The sequence below is a fragment of the Medicago sativa genome, chromosome 1, assembly GCF_051527215.1.
Source record: "Medicago sativa cultivar Bolivia chromosome 1, Bolivia_mono, whole genome shotgun sequence".
Taxonomy (NCBI): domain Eukaryota; kingdom Viridiplantae; phylum Streptophyta; class Magnoliopsida; order Fabales; family Fabaceae; genus Medicago; species Medicago sativa.
This window is the reverse complement of record NC_140749.1, coordinates 91693657-91709519: the sequence shown is the minus strand read 5'-3', so window position 1 is coordinate 91709519 and position 15863 is coordinate 91693657. Positions and strand designations below refer to the sequence as shown.

Below are 15863 nucleotides of genomic sequence, written 5' to 3'. Positions count from 1 at the left end.
GTAATTTTTTTCTTATAATAATGATTAGAGTGTGTACATATTTTGAATGAGCTATTTCCTCTCTCCAGTTCTAGCGTTTGAATTTTGACGACTACTAATGAAACAAGTTTATTTTAGAGCATTTACTTGATATATGCCTCGTTAGTGCAAGAACTCACACTACGACGAGGTTATTCAAAACCTTCTTTGTTAGTTCATACAATTGTCAAAAAAATAATAAACAAAACGAGCGTGCATTTTATCTGCTCAAATTTAAACGAGTATTTATACATAAACACCCATAATTTTCAAACACCTCATTTTGTTTTTATCTTTAACATCTATCACAAGCTCTTGAATTGGTGTATGGATACACAAATCATTATCCAGCTTAAAATATCCGAAACTTTTTACTAGCTTAGTTGATCATAAATCAACATATTTTTTAATATAAGAATCATAAATCAACATTCACATTACTACCAAAGAGCTTGTACATTCTATGCATGCCAATCAACGTTTACATTCTGACGTAACAGTTGTCATGTTCAAGGGCCTTGAAAGATATAACTCCTCGCTTCGGTTTGTCTTAACAATTTAACAATGAATTTCATACATACATACATACATATACAGAGACACACACACACACACAGAGACACACACACACACACACACACACACACACACACACACACACACACATACATACATACATACATATATATATATATATATATATATATATTTGACTTCTTTTACAATTAACAAGGTAACTATACAAAAGGACACATAAAAAAAAAAAAAAAAAAAAAAATCGTAAGCAGCAGCAGACTTGAGGGTGCATCAAAATATTGATTGGAACTCATTGCTCAACTCCAGAAAAGATTGCGCAGGGATCCTCTAATCATCTTTGCAGCTACGCCTTAATCCGTAAAGATGCTCTACAAAAAACTGCCACAAGTATACAACAGACCAAGTCTATTATTAGATTAGATAATTATACATTATAAAGTTGTTTCTTCATCTTCATTAGAAGGTTTTTATATTGTATAAAACAGGCAAAAACCATTGGCAAGTCATTTAGTCACAAGTCCTCAACTGTACATAAAGCGTAGCTATGAAACACTAACACGGACATCAGACACAACATGGACATATAAACATTCGTGCAAATTTTAAAAAAATTAATAAAATGTAATCACATATATATGTCGGTGTCAGGTTTTGAACCACCTTCATCACAAGTGTAGAAGTGTTGGTGTAACAAAGTTGTAACTTGTTTTTCATTAATCTTAGCCATGTTGGCCAACAGAGTAAAGAGTAACTTGGCTTCTTTTAAAATTGAAAATAAATTAAGGCGTTATTTTTAATCAACATATTTTTTAATATAAGAATCATAATTCAACAATCACGATCAATTATGTTCATTTATCTATTCTGTACATATACAAGAATACATAGATTTTTTTCCCTTTTAAAATTTAACCTTCATTAAAAACATTTTATTAACTATTTTATCTATTTTATAATATTACTTAAATTATTAATTAAAAAATAGTTAAATCTCATGAAAAAAGGAACAATTATCCAACTTGAAACAAGTGGAAGATTTCTAGTTACAAATTTAAAAACCTTCCACACTTTTCTTATCGAAATTTAAACCTTCCACTATATGCACACGAATTCCTTATGCGAGATGAACTGCAAAAAATAAAAAATTCTGGTATCATTCATGTCTCTTTTTAATGTCCAACAAAATTGAAGTGGTGGCTAAAGTTGGAACTCTATCCACGTGGATTGGGATTAGTCACGGTGACTTTAGTGCATTTTACTAAAGTGTTTCATGAGAGATAAGATGAAAGAGAAAGTAGCTAAGGTGAGAAGTTTTATATTAACGGCATGTCTACAAAGTTAGCCAATCTCAATCTATATCCACATTCCACAGCATGTCTTCAAAGTGTCTGAACCAAAAAATTAGTTTTATATTATTACATTGGAATATAGTGTGACATATGTCATACAAGTGTTGGCATCTAACACACATCAGACACTCAAACACACCTTCAGCATGCAATTAATGTCCTTTTAAAAAAAACATGCAATTGATGTTCGGGAAACAAAGTATGACATAATTAGTATAATCGCGATAATCAGTTTGAGTTCAACTTATTTAGTGATGTGGGCTTGCATTAGTAAATATGCAATTCTTCTAAGGAAGATAGCAATGGCAATGGCAGTATTATTTACAAGTAGTCTCCAAACTGAGAATATTAAAACAAAGTATGACCCTTAGAATAACCAAATGCTTACCAAGAATTAAAAGGAAATACAATGTTGTTTTCCATGCAAACAAGGTATAAGATGTCAAGAGACAGCATACCTTAACACAAAATCCCTTATTGTGAAATGCATGGAAGAATCACTACGTCCTGATTCCTGAGTTGGTACTATAACAGAAGCCTCCGAGGTAGGAGAACTATAAAAGAATGCAATTGGTGCTTAGTTTGTAGACAACTAATATATATAAAATAAATAATAAAATCAACATTTGAAGTTACCTTTTGCAATATCGCAAAAACTTTGCCGGGGAAATATTGTTTCCGGGTCCATTTTCTGGGAAGAAATAATCATTGACAGGCTATGCTTACTGCAGAAAGCAACCAAAAAAGTTTTTAGGTAAATGGATAAGCCGAAATTTCTTTATTATTTTGTTATCAAGCAATAGTAAATCTATCTGGTGCATTATTTCCAGAACCCAAACAGGGGTACCTATTTTGCACAATTAATATTATTGGTGCCAACCACATATTGCTTTTAAAGCTTTTATTTAATTTATTTTCCTTGTTACAGTTTGAATTAAAAAATGCTCCACAAAAGCACATGCGCCATGAAAGGTTGAAAACCCAAAAATCACATTGAGAGAAGGCACCATAACATTATTAAATGGGTACGCTACAAAAACTTGAACAGTCACAACAAACCTTGCCCATGATGGCATAAACTTGTTATTTGGTACATCATCATCATCTTCATCATCATCTGATCTATATGGAGACATCTCGTATGATTGCTCTTGAAGTGAGTTTTTGATGATAGAGTCATTGTCTTCAACAGCTTTGATCAAATCAACCATTTTCGCCTATAAAGATATTTAAATCTCACAATGGTTATAAAGGAACCAAATGACACATATTAAAGAATATAAGACTCCAGAAGATCATTGTAAAGAATAGTATTCAGTCAAGCCCTGCTAAGCACACGTACAAGCTGAAGTCATTACACGAGAGAATTATGTTTGGTTAAACAGTTTAACACCAAGTGGATAAATCATATCCTTCAAAAACAAAAGTGGATAAATCATATATCCCTTCAAATAATTGTTGAGCACTATAAATACTAGGAAACAGTTGGCTTTAAACAATTAATATTAACAGCAATTAAAACAAAAAGCATTGGCATTATTTGACTGACTAAAAAATAAGCAGCCTGCATTGTTAGAAGAAAAGAACTTCTTGTATAGAACTGGAAAAGATTTTTCCTAGCCGGGACAAAACTGCTATGAAATCCTTCCAAGTATGATTGTTAAAGATAACATAGAATAGAGCATCAGAAAATCATTTTACCTTTCCTTTATTGGCACATTCGCTCACAGATTCTGACTTATCATAACAGCTTTCCTTGGTTATGTTATTGGCTGAATCGCTGATGGTCAAAGGTTCAGTTTCTGAAATTTTCTGCACATTGCCTTGTCTATTATTCTCTTGCAGTAGCAAGTTGTTACAATTGTCTCTTCCTTCTATAATTTTCCTGCTTTCATGGACTTCTTCACCCTAGACCAGAAAATCTATATATTAGCCTTTTCACAAAATCAAAAGAGAAAGAGAGATAAAAACAATTTTATTGACAAAAGAGGCATTTTACTGCAGCTCTAGCTTTCTTCGCATGTATCTTCCCATGCTCTTGCAGCTTCATGTCATTAACAGCCTTCCTTTTTCTATCTTTCTCCTTTTTCTCTTCAATTTCCCTTTGTTTTTTTTCTTTAGCTGCAATTTCTTCTTCCTCCTTCTTTTTCTTCTGCTGCTCCATCATGAACTCCTTCCTCTTCTTTTGCTCATTCGCTTTAATGTCAGCATTACGCTTGGCAGCCTCAGCTTTAATCAGAGAAGGCACTTTGATATTTCTCTTGCCTACATGTTCACATGTTAAGGTTAAAATAACTATAAGAAAGATCAATCATTTGTATTTCTATGTTAAGATGGTAATTTTGTACTCATTGTTGTTACATAAAAGTTCAGGGCAGAACCATGGCGGAATAGGGTGGCGTATTTTGTGCCAGCCGCCATAAGCAATTTTTGAAAGCCATGGATCAAACCCACATTTATCTGGTGGAATTTTGGTCATCCACCATTGACAATATTGTGCGCAAAATCCAAAAGAGGCAACCCATATATTAGAAAAACAAATTTCATTTTTAAATAACTACCATTTACCTGTAAAAACCGCTGCCGCTTGTTTTTGCTGCACTAATGGAATAAAGGAAGTAAGATTGGATACAATATTACTGCGTGTAGACTTCCCTCCAGAAAAAGTGGGACATCGTTGTTTCAAACTAATTTTTCCAGATAAATTTGATTTACTGGATCTTTTACGTACTGATTCGGAGTTTCTCTTGGCACCATTTACTGGATCTTTCATACTATTTTTTCCAGATAACTTTGACCTACTGGATCTTTTACGTACTGATTCAGAGTTCCTTTTGGCACCATTTACTACAATCTTGTTTTCCTTCCCCTTATTTGCAAATCTTATCCCATTTCCATTCTGCATGTCAGGTTTCTTTTTTATTTTATTGGGAGTCCCGTCAAAGTTAAATTCTGAGCTCAAAGAATCCTTACGTCCACTAGCTAATGCATCTTGTAAAACTGATGTTGAAGGGTTTGCATTATCTACAATCTTTATTTTTGACTCGGCGTTATCTACAATATCAGCTAGTAGTCCCCTGGCAATTGACCTTGTTATTCCTTCTGAACCAATGCCTTTTTGGAATGTACCAGCAATCTCATCAACATTTTCATTTTCTTCACTAATGCAGGGTAGCTCTGGTTTTGAACTCTTACGCTTTCCTGAACTGCCGAAATTCGAATTAAATCGATCCCAAAGAGTTTGTACCGAAGATGTAAACCGACCATTACAATTTGGTCGGCAATCAGAAAGGGACCTTGGACTCCCATCATTCGCAGGACGGGAAGTCCTTAGACCATATCCCTCCAGAAGTCCATTAGGTAAAGACTGATAAAGGTTTGCTAGGCTATGCAACTTGTATGGAGTAGAAGAATAGCATGATGGAGAATGTATGAATCTAGATCTACCAAGTGATGTATAATCTCCGGAGTTACTAGGAAGACTCATACTTTCCAATTCCATTTCGTCTCGAGCAGTGCATGGTTGCACATTATCTGTTTGCATAAGGAACCCTTCGAACTCTGGTAAAGCTTCGCCTGTACCAATCAAATTCAAATCTTGTAATCCTGGAGAAACAGACAAACCGTCTGAGAATTCAGTATCACCTCCGGGATTGATTCTTCTACTTGAAGTGCTTCTTTCAACACAAGTCAGATGCTCTGCACTATCTTGTCCAGAATTAACCTCAAGATGCCATGACCCCGCCTTCTCGTCCATGCTGAACCTCATTGAGTCAATACTAAAACTGAAGGGATTTGCTTCTGGCAACATAAGGGTGTCTGAGCTTCGGCCTCTTCCATCCAATATAAGTTTCTGCTAACAGGAAAATCATTGAAGCACAATCTACTCAGACAAATCAAGTAAAATGGAAAAGCAACTTTTATAACTATACACCTGCACGTATTAATTTATATATTCGTTGCAGAGTAGGAGATTACAGAATTCTATCAATGTTCAGTTGGCAGTGCAGCTCTAGTTAAATACAATGATTTTAAAACAAGCTAATGACAAATAGAGAGCCAGAAAAAACTTGGCAGATATTTAAGTGTAATATTTATAAATCAATAGAAAAATTCATTCTCATTTGCCTCAACTTTTATTATTCAAAATCCAGCTCATGGAAAATAGTCTTTCACTGGTTATCCCCAAACAATAACTTTAGAAACTAGCCTGATAATGAAACTGTCTGATTTTAGAAGAGATGGCTCATGCTATAAGGCTGTGAAGTGTCACAATTTATGACAAGGAAATGAATAAAAAACTAGTTGATATTCCTTTTAATACAGACAAATTGAAAATGATATATATGTACACAATGAAATTCCAGTCTAAAGAACCAATGCCAGGTTAAATCAGTAGCTTGCATGTTTTCAATTTCTCTTTCCTAAATTAATACCAGCTTGCATCAAAGTTACTGTTACAGTTGATAAGATTCATTTCTATTAACCAACTGAGGATGCTCCCTTGAACCTCTCCCTTTATCCTTGTTCCCTCCCATCCTCTAATCTAAGTAGGGATCCTCTTCATTTCTCAAAAGAAATGAAGAGTTCCATTACTATAGTTTTGAGTATATATTTCTATAGTATCATTGCATAGAACTACTATATTTCAATACAAAAGGGTAATCAAAACTCAAATTCAACTTTTCCCCTTGCTCAATTGCTTTAAAATGTGTTGTTTACTCTCGGCTAATTTTAAACAACGAAGATGCCAAAAGTTGGAAGAAAAATAAAACAATGTGAAAACATATATTAAGATTTTTTTTTCAATTCAATGTAGATAATTTGCTTACCGAAGTTATTGGGAAACAACAGTTAAAATGATGTTTCCCCCTAGATGGGATTACTAGAGTTTTTATTTAAGGCTTTATTGGCTTTAAGGATTTATTCTTCATTTCTATTGGAATCGGCTTTACTGAACGCAGCCTATTTATTTCATTTTCACTCTATTACATAAATACTAAGGCTTTGTTTGGGAGTTTGGAGGGGAGGGGAAAGGAGGGTGAGAAATATATAGAGAAATGGAGAAATCTTTCGCATTTTTTGAAAGAGCAATTTTTTAGATAATTATAAACTAATGCTTATTATTAATTAATATATTTTTAATTTTAAGAAAATTATAACAACATAGATCGAATTTTAAAAATTCATATAAACCCTCCAATACAATTTTTGAGTTCCCTGAAATGAGGGGGGTTTTGTATTATGAATAAAAAATTAACCCACCCCCCCCCCCCCCCCCCCCCCCAAATACCCTCCAAACTCCCAAACAAAGCCTAGGTATTGCTTCTATATTTGATTAAGGATAACATGAAAAAAGCTACAGCTGTACTACATTTTTCAACTAGTACAAAACAAGGCTAGGCCACAATGTATGTAGACTGAGTTTTAATCTTGGATTCTCTAGTAACTGGGCTATCTTCCCACCGCTCTGCTGTTTCATTACTCTCTATCCTTGCAAATATTTCAAATGGAGTTAAAAACTTTCTGCTTTTTATTTTTATAACTTGTGGTATATAAATTTTATTTAAAATAGCTTTCAAAGAAATGCATGATCATAATAAAGTAAATCTGGCAATGTCTCGGCCAAAACTGCATGACAATTACAGCGGCAAAGATGTTAACCAAGACTCCCAGACGTACAATTTGATATTAAATTTTGAATGACACCAACTCTGTTATCGCAAGATATACGGACAATTCATATCTACTTTGGGTGCATAAAAAAAAAAATATTGAAATATATTATTTATAATGTAGAACATAATATATTTACCTCTTCTTTTCTCACTTTAACTGAAGACCCTTCCATTTTTTGACTTTCCTTGGTATCTTCCATCACATCTGTTGGGCTATTACTAGCATGTTGATCTCCTATATCATCCGCCTGATCATGTGCCAAATGTTGAACTTCAATGACAGCCTCAGGATTGTCTTCTTTGATACTTGAGGTTCCATTTGCAGGCCTTTGGTCAATGGAATCAACTAGCTTTTCCGCCAAGAGTGTAGAGTCAGGAAGAAATTTCTCTTTTTCAATTTCAACCTTCCTTCTCTTATGCTGAGAGCATGAATGCTCCACATTATTAGTAAAACTATCTGTGGAATTTTTGAAATTATGGCAGTCAGTTGAAAAACTGGTAACTTTTCCGTTACTGAGCAGCGCCTGCGGCAATAAGTCACCATTTTGACCCGAGCAAATGGTATTTGGGGCCTGTTGTGCCAAATCAACATTTGTGTCATCAGTAGGAGAACCAGATGAGAACCTAGCGTTAAAGTTTGTGACACTTTTGTCTGAATGTCTAAGCAAACCATTTTCAGTAACTGCTTCAGAAAAAGAATCTGCCAGAACTTCCTGTATGTCATCGAGTAACTTCAATGGTTCTGACAAAGCCGGCGGTTCTTTATTTGGTGACATTCTCCGGCATCCTTCAATGACAATGACAGCCTCGGGATTGTCTTCTTTGATACTCGAGGTTCCACTTGCAGGCCTTTGGCCAATGGAATCAACTAGCTTTTCTGCCATGAGTGTAGAGTCAGGAAGAAATTTCTCTGTTTCAATTTCAACCTTCCTTCTCTTATGCTGAGAGCATGAATGCTCCACATTATTAGTAAAACTATCTGTGGAACTTATGAAATTATGGCAGTCAGTTGAAAAACTGGTAACTTTTCCGTTACTGAGCAGCGCCTGCGGCAATAAGTCACCATTTTGACCCGGGCAAATGGTATTTGGGGCCTGCCGTGCCAAATCAACATTCGTGTCATCAGTAGGAGAACCAGATGAAAACCTAGCGTTAAAGTTTGTGACACTTTTGTCTGAGTGTCTAAGCAAACCATTTTCAGTAACTGCTTCAGAAAAAGAATCTGCCAGAACTTCCTGGATGTCATCGAGTAACTTCAATGGTTCTGACAAAGCCGGCGGTTCTTTATCTGGTGACATTCTCCGGCATCCTTCTTTCAAATCAAGGCTATTTATTCCATCCCTATTGGTCTCTTCGCCATCATCAAAAACAAGTTGCTTAGGAATCACAGACACAGCGAAATCAGGGGAAAGCCTTAAGACGGAAGCATCCTCCCTAACCTTAGTGTTGGCAGTAGTGAGTCTTGACCCCAAACAAGAAGGTTCGTTATCAACTAATCCATCAAAATCAAGATGAACTTTGGCATTAGTTGCAGCAGATCTGTGCTCGGCATTATCAGTGGAATTCACATCAGATGCTATATTTTCTTGGACATCCAAGTCCTTTTCAGCCACATCTGCTTTAATGTATAATGACTCTGCAAGTAAAGACCCACCGTCTATACTGGAAGAGATCAACTGCCCTTCTTTTGTTTGACTAGTAACAGCCCTTGTATTTCTAGAAGCACCAACTTCAGCAATGTTCTCCTTCTCTGCAGAATTCACTGAAATTTCTCCTTCTCCTTGGCTGTTGGGTTGAAACTCATTGACCAAGCTTAAATCCTTGATATGGTCTTCTTGTAGAGACGGCGGTGCAGAACCTGTAGCTGCAGCAGTCCAATCACCAGCATTATCACCATCTCCTGACAACCGTTTGGATGCTTTTGCACTGTTACGTTCCTCGAGAGCCTTCTGCCTCGACCTTGACCTTTGCAACTTTGCTAGTGACACTACTGGGTCATGGAAACTCTCAGAGACTCTTGGTTCTATCTGATTCTGAGGTGAAATGGCCCCTGAATCCAATTCTGGAGGATCACTTGAAGCACATCCAGCATTGTTGACCGAGCAATCCGGCAAAATTGAAAGCCTGCGCCCCGTATCACCGTCATTTTTAAAAGCACAGACTTCATTGCGTAAACCAACAGGATACTGAACATCATTGAAAACAGCATCCAGATTGCTGTATAGACTGCATTGTTGACCAGTGAAAGGAATTCCAAATTGTGTTCGTGATAGTAAACCTTCAGACACAACTTCATGTCTGTTTAAATCTGTATACAATGCAAAAAGATGTATAACAAATCAGGATCAAATTTCCCAACGTAAAATCGGCTTAGAATTTGTTGCAACAAAATAAGTGACCTTACTAAACCTTATTGTGCAAATTAATCTTCGTAATAATAATAATTAGCCACTATGGTATTTGACAGATTCTTCTATTGAAACTATATAAAACAGAAAACAAGAAAATCCATATCGTAACTGAAAATTAAAATATCATTCATATCAATGTGCATAGATTTAAACCACTAGATTTCAGATTTTCAAAATTAAGCAAAATATAAAATGCTCCACTTAACAGAATCAAGGATCTAACAGAAAATAATAACAGTTGGAGTTAATTACTATCCAATATCACTATAATGCATGTAAAATCTTATAAACCTAAAACGAAATGAAAATTGCAATTTCTCCCTCATAATTTCACTGTAAACCCTAATTCCTGCTAACAAGTGAAAATCGAGAGAGAGAGAGAGAGAGAGAGAGAACCTTTGGGATCTGAGTGAGTGAGCCATGGAGGAGGAGGAATTCCGTTGAGGATGAGTTTAGGAAGAAGGTGATGCTCCCAAAGACGAGATTCCTGACGAGCATGCTCGATGATTCGCTTTTTCCGATCGAAGATCTGAACGAAGTGTTTCTCGATCGCCGACATTGTTCACAGCGTCGATGATGTCAGCACCGGAGGGTGGAGTGAGAAGAAGAGAGATAGGTATGTGTTTGGCGCATTTCGAATTTCAAATTTGGGGAAATTTAATTTTTGGAACGTTGGATTAGAGTAGACGATAAAGTGTTTCCGTTATTGCTATATCACACATCATCATTTGGGTTTAAAAGTGCATATGGTTATTTCATAATATCAATTTATTTTTTTTTTACAAAAGTAAATGTAAGATTGATAATACCGATACAATCAAAATTCAAAATCGATAAAAAAATGATGAATATGTGAACAAACTTACATCATCAATGTTTTTTTTAAGAGCTTAAAATGAAATATATTACCACAACAAAAAGTCTTCTCTAGCACAAGGTGTGTTAGGAAAAAACATCAGAGTATATTTACAATTGAAAACAAAAAAAACAGCGATTATAGAAAGCAAAATAACCTTTAGTTTGTGCCCAGAATGGTGAATGGACTAAGCCACCAACCATGATAATTGAAGGGAAGAGAAGGAAAGTATCTATGCATACAAATATGACTATGTTTAAGTCTTTAGAATACTCATGTCTCCAGATCTGTGATATTGACGATGCCAAACTCGTTGATTAAATTTGCACTTGCTCAAAGCTAATCCTTCAAATGTATGGAGCTTTTATAATGAGAGGTGAGAGCATTAATTATTGACCATTGAATTTGAATGGACGGTTAAGATTAGAATGTGTTCAGATTTAGATAGAGCACTTGATTTTTATTTTTCTACGCGATCCTTCTTCTTCTTCATTCAGTCCGGCAACGCTTCATGGCTTCCCATTACTTTCTCTCTGAATTCTTCCATGCACTTTCTCTTTCGACAAGTTGGGCTAATAAAATAAATTATATTTTTGCAAAATTATTGTTATAGTTTTAATTATCTCAATCTACACTAATTAAAAATTTGCTAGTTTATTCAACACAAGATCTGGCTATAAAAAAATTGAGGAAATAGAAAGCCATGATAATCGATATCACAAGAGGAGCGTAAGTGAAGAAAAGTTCTGAATCAAAAAGGAACAAGGGTTTATTATTCCAATGGGTAGCTACATCTGGTTATATCTTATTTTTAGCAAAGTATGGAGCAATTTTTCTCCAATTTTTCACAATTATTTTTACTTATTGACAATTACTTTTAATTCTTCTCCATAGAATTATAAGAAAATCTATTGTCAAATGAATAGAGGAAGAATGATAGTCAGTGAAGTGGTACAACAGAGAGAAGAAGAGTCGTATACTAAAAAAGAGGGAGCACATTTCAATCTTAACCGTCCATTCAAATCTAATAGTCAATAATTAATGCTCTCACCTCTCATTATAAAAGCTCATCTCATTTGATAGTGTATATATATATATATATATATATATATGTGTGTGTGTAGAGAGATGTTTTATTAAAATTTTATACACTGGTAGTATGTGTGAGTTTCAATTATTGTCAAATGCAAGAGTCTGATTGTTATGGATGAACTTGGTAGGGCTACTTCTTCATCTGATGGGTTTGCAATTGTTTGGAGTTGCTGTGAGCATCTTTTGTCACTTAAAGCGTAATTGTTGCTTCTTTTTCTTTTTTGTATTATCATAGGCAGTTTTAATAAACTTTATGGCATGGAATTCTTATAACTAATAATAAATCAAAGGTTTCCGTTAGTTTTTCAATTTTCCATTATTTCGGTGGAAGTTAAATTGGAAAAAAATAGCAGACACTGAAACACTCGAAAAATTAGAGCTAAAATTTCCTTCACTGCTTTGGTATTGAACTGTTTATAGTAAGACAATTGAAGACTGCAAAAGTTTTCCCCACCAAAGGAACATGTTTATATAATGGACCTTCATGTCTTCTAGGTCTTATTTTTTAGGCTTAATTACATATTTGGTCCTTTAAATAATTATGAAATTTCACTTTGGTCCTTTAAATAATAAAGTCTCAAAATGGTCCTCTAAATCAGCTCTGTCCGCCAATTAAATCCACTCCGTCAGTTTTTAATTGAAAAACGTTAACATTCATCCCCTTCATCATCAAACCCAGAAAAATCCATCTTCTTTATCACTAAACCCAGAAAAATTCATCATCTTCATCATAAAAATCCAGAAAAATAAAAAATTGAAAAAACTCAAAAAAATTAAACATTTCCTTTCATCACTTCATAAAAATCAATAAAAACTAAATCAATTCATAAAAATCAATAAAAACGAAACATTGGATCCAATCAAATCTAACCAAAGCCTCTTCATTTTCTTTCCCCCTATACCTTTTCTTTTCCAGAAACAACACAATCACAACACAACAACAAACACAACACAGCAACAACACACAACACAGATCCTCATCTTCCATATCTAAACTCCCACCCTTTCACGCTTGCTTTGTTTCCTTCAACTCCGCATCAATCACCTTCGTCTCCTCTCCAATTCAACAGCACCGCAGCCACCACAACTGTCGTCGTCGTCTCCTCTTCCTTCAACACCACACCACCGCATCAGTCACCGTCGTTTTTGTCGTCGTTTCCGCCGTTGTTCCCTCTTCTGTCTCTCTCTCTCTCTCTCAGATTGCTTTCAACCCAAATTGCATCTCTCTCAGATTTCTTCACACACCACATTGGGTTCAATTTCACTCTTTATTTTCTCTCTGTTTCAACCCAAATCAACAAGGACAAACAACAGTGTTTGATTTGAAATTGATTTACTCAGATTTGGAATTGATTTTCACAAACAGGTTCAGTGCAATCATGTTTCTCCTTAACCCAACTGAGTCTCACGAATTTGAGTGGAAACATAAACCCAGATGGGTTTGTGTGTTGTGGATTATTATGTTGAATAAGAAAGGGATAAGAGATGAATGGGGAGAGTGCGAGAGATAGAGAGAAGAAGAAGGGGAGAGAGAGCGAGAGATAGAGAGAAGAGGAAGAAGGGGACAATGTGGTGGTTTCTAGAAAGAAGGGGAGAGAGAGCGACACATAGGAAGAAGAGGAAGAAGGGATTAAGATATTGGCTTAATAAACGTGTATTTTGTCAACTCATCATAACACATCTACATTTTTCCTTTTTCAGATCCTCCAAAGACCAAAAGTGAAGGAATTTTAAATATTGCTTTCAGCAAAAAATAATTCCATCAAAGTGAATGACATCAAAAGTTTAAAATGTAAGATAATAAACTTAACACAAATGACACCTAAAAATTAACAAAAATAAATCATCGTAATGCTGGGACTTCCTATGAAGCTTACGTTGAATTATATTCAACATCAGACTAAAAGAAATCACACAAATGAGATTGACACCACATATTTATCCAAAATCTTTAGATACATGTATACGAGTTATTTCACTTATATGTTATTCATCATCTACTCTTCCATCTATTGTAAAATTTTAACTCATATTAAACACATTAACATCTCTCTCTCTCTCTCTCACACTCTCTCTCTCTCTCCCCAATGTGCGACTCTGTGTCCTTAATTATGTGACATACTACACAGTCAAATAAGGTCAAATTGAGGCACAACGTGGTCAAAAAGGTGGATTGATGTAATTTAATGGATTGGGGTTTATGTTCCTATCTTTCATGAGAATAGAGATAAAAAAAATTAAAAAAGAGAGAAGATCATGAAAAATAAATTTGAGATTAAGAGATATGATAGTGGTAAAAAAAAAATAAGAATTGTGTGTTTTGCCCATGAGGTTATAACAAATAGAGTGATTTTATATCTATTGAAGGAGTTTGAGATATTTGGGTAATCAATTTACCAAAAAATCAAACTCAATTAAAAATACGCCACAACATTTAAAAATGTTCAATAAACATGTATTTTGTCAACTCAACATAACATATCAACGTTCTTCTATCGTGAAATCCCAACGAAGACCAAAACTGAAGGAAGTTAAAATAATAGAGATTGATATTATAAAATATTGCATAAAAGCGAACAACATCAAAAAACTTCAATTTAATATAAAAATTATACAAACAACGTTGAAAAAACTAACAAAATAATTCATCAAAATGTTTAGAGTTTCATGGCCACCTACAACGAGGTAGATCATCACAAAGCACACAACTGAGATTGACACCACATCATCGCCCAAACCCTTAAAATATTATGTATATTGGTCATCTCACTTATATGTTTTTAAAGATCTACTTGCATATATTGTGGAATTTTAAGTCACAATTGGCACTTTAACATATCTCCCATAAGTGTGAGACTCTTACGCATGAGGTCTGGTGACATAGTCAAATAAGGTCAACCAGAGGCACAACATGGTAAAAAATATGGATGTAGGTTTATGATCATCTTTCATAAAAAAGAGAAAGGAAATTAGAAAAAGAAAGAACATAAAAAATCTATTTAAAGATAATAGAAATGATAAAGGAAAAAAGAAGTGTGTGTTTTATCCATTCAAGTGTTAGGAATATAGCGGGTTACTGGTAATTTTATGAGATATTTGAAGATTTATTAGTAATTATTTCACCCAAAAAGAGAATCAATTAAAAAAATATCACATCATTTTTAAATGTCTGATAAGCATGTGATTTTTTTTTTTTTTTTTGAGGGAGATAAGTATGTGATTTGTTACCTTAACATAACATGTCTACATTTTTCTATTACTAGATCCCACCAAAGACCAAAAGTGAAGGTATTTAAAATAGTAGAGATTGGATATTTTTTTCTTTCATGAGAGTGAACATCTAAAAACTTATATTTAATATAATAAAATTAAACTAATGACATCCAAAAACTAAAAAAATAGTTCATCATAGTGTTTGGAGTTTTGAGCGAGCTTATAATGGATTGATCATCATATTTGACTAAGAGAAACCCCAAAAATGAGATTGACACCACATCTTCACACAAAACCTGAAAGACATTATGTATATTGCTCATCTCACATTCATAATTCTCAATATACTTTTGCTTCCAAGGTGGAAGTTTAACTCACACATGACACATAAACATATCTCTAATATGTGTGAGACAGTCCGTATTTCTGATCTGGTGAGAGAGCCAAATAAGATCAGAGGCGTAACATGTTAAAAAATATGGGTTGGTAGTGGTTTAATAGAGAAATGTTTTTGTTCCTTTCTTTCATGAGAAAGGAGAAAGTATATTAGAAAAGAGAAATGATATTTTGACAACCACTTTTTGACAACTTTTGGACAACTTTCTCTCTCATACTCACATGATATTGTTATCTTCTCTCTTCCTTTTTCTCTCTCCATTATTTTTGACCAATAAGAAGTGAGAAAAGCAAGGTTGTCAACAAAGTTGTC

General features: G+C 34.4%; 1 protein-coding gene across 2 annotated transcripts; it reads right to left on the bottom strand.

Annotated features, from left to right (window-relative positions):
* Positions 1 to 455: 455 nt before the first annotated feature.
* On the bottom strand, positions 456 to 10677 carry WYR (inner centromere protein, ARK-binding region protein). 2 transcript variants are annotated; one of them, XM_085740658.1, is made up of 9 exons: positions 10390 to 10677; positions 7720 to 9890; positions 4473 to 5757; positions 3904 to 4169; positions 3606 to 3812; positions 2964 to 3121; positions 2541 to 2629; positions 2363 to 2458; positions 456 to 933 (listed from the first exon to the last, which is right to left on the bottom strand). In XM_085740658.1, exons 1-8 carry the CDS (start codon positions 10550 to 10552, stop codon positions 2430 to 2432), a joined length of 4368 nt encoding a protein of 1455 aa, XP_085596784.1. In that variant the 5' UTR covers positions 10553 to 10677; the 3' UTR covers positions 456 to 933; positions 2363 to 2429. The 2 variants fall into 2 exon arrangements, with proteins under 2 accessions (XP_085596784.1, XP_085596785.1); XM_085740659.1 differs by having other exon boundaries at positions 786 to 960.
* Between the last annotated feature and the right edge of the window lie 5186 nt (positions 10678 to 15863).

Coding starts and splice junctions, on each gene's coding strand:
- WYR (XM_085740658.1), bottom strand. CDS start 10,552: ATGTCGGCGATCGAGAAACACTTCGTTCAGATCTTCGATCGGAAAAAG. Junction 9,891..10,389: donor CACTCACTCAGATCCCAAAG/GTTCTCTCTCTC, acceptor CATTGTATACAG/ATTTAAACAGACATGAAGTT. Junction 5,758..7,719: donor TTAAAGTGAGAAAAGAAGAG/GTAAATATATTA, acceptor TCCTGTTAGCAG/AAACTTATATTGGATGGAAG.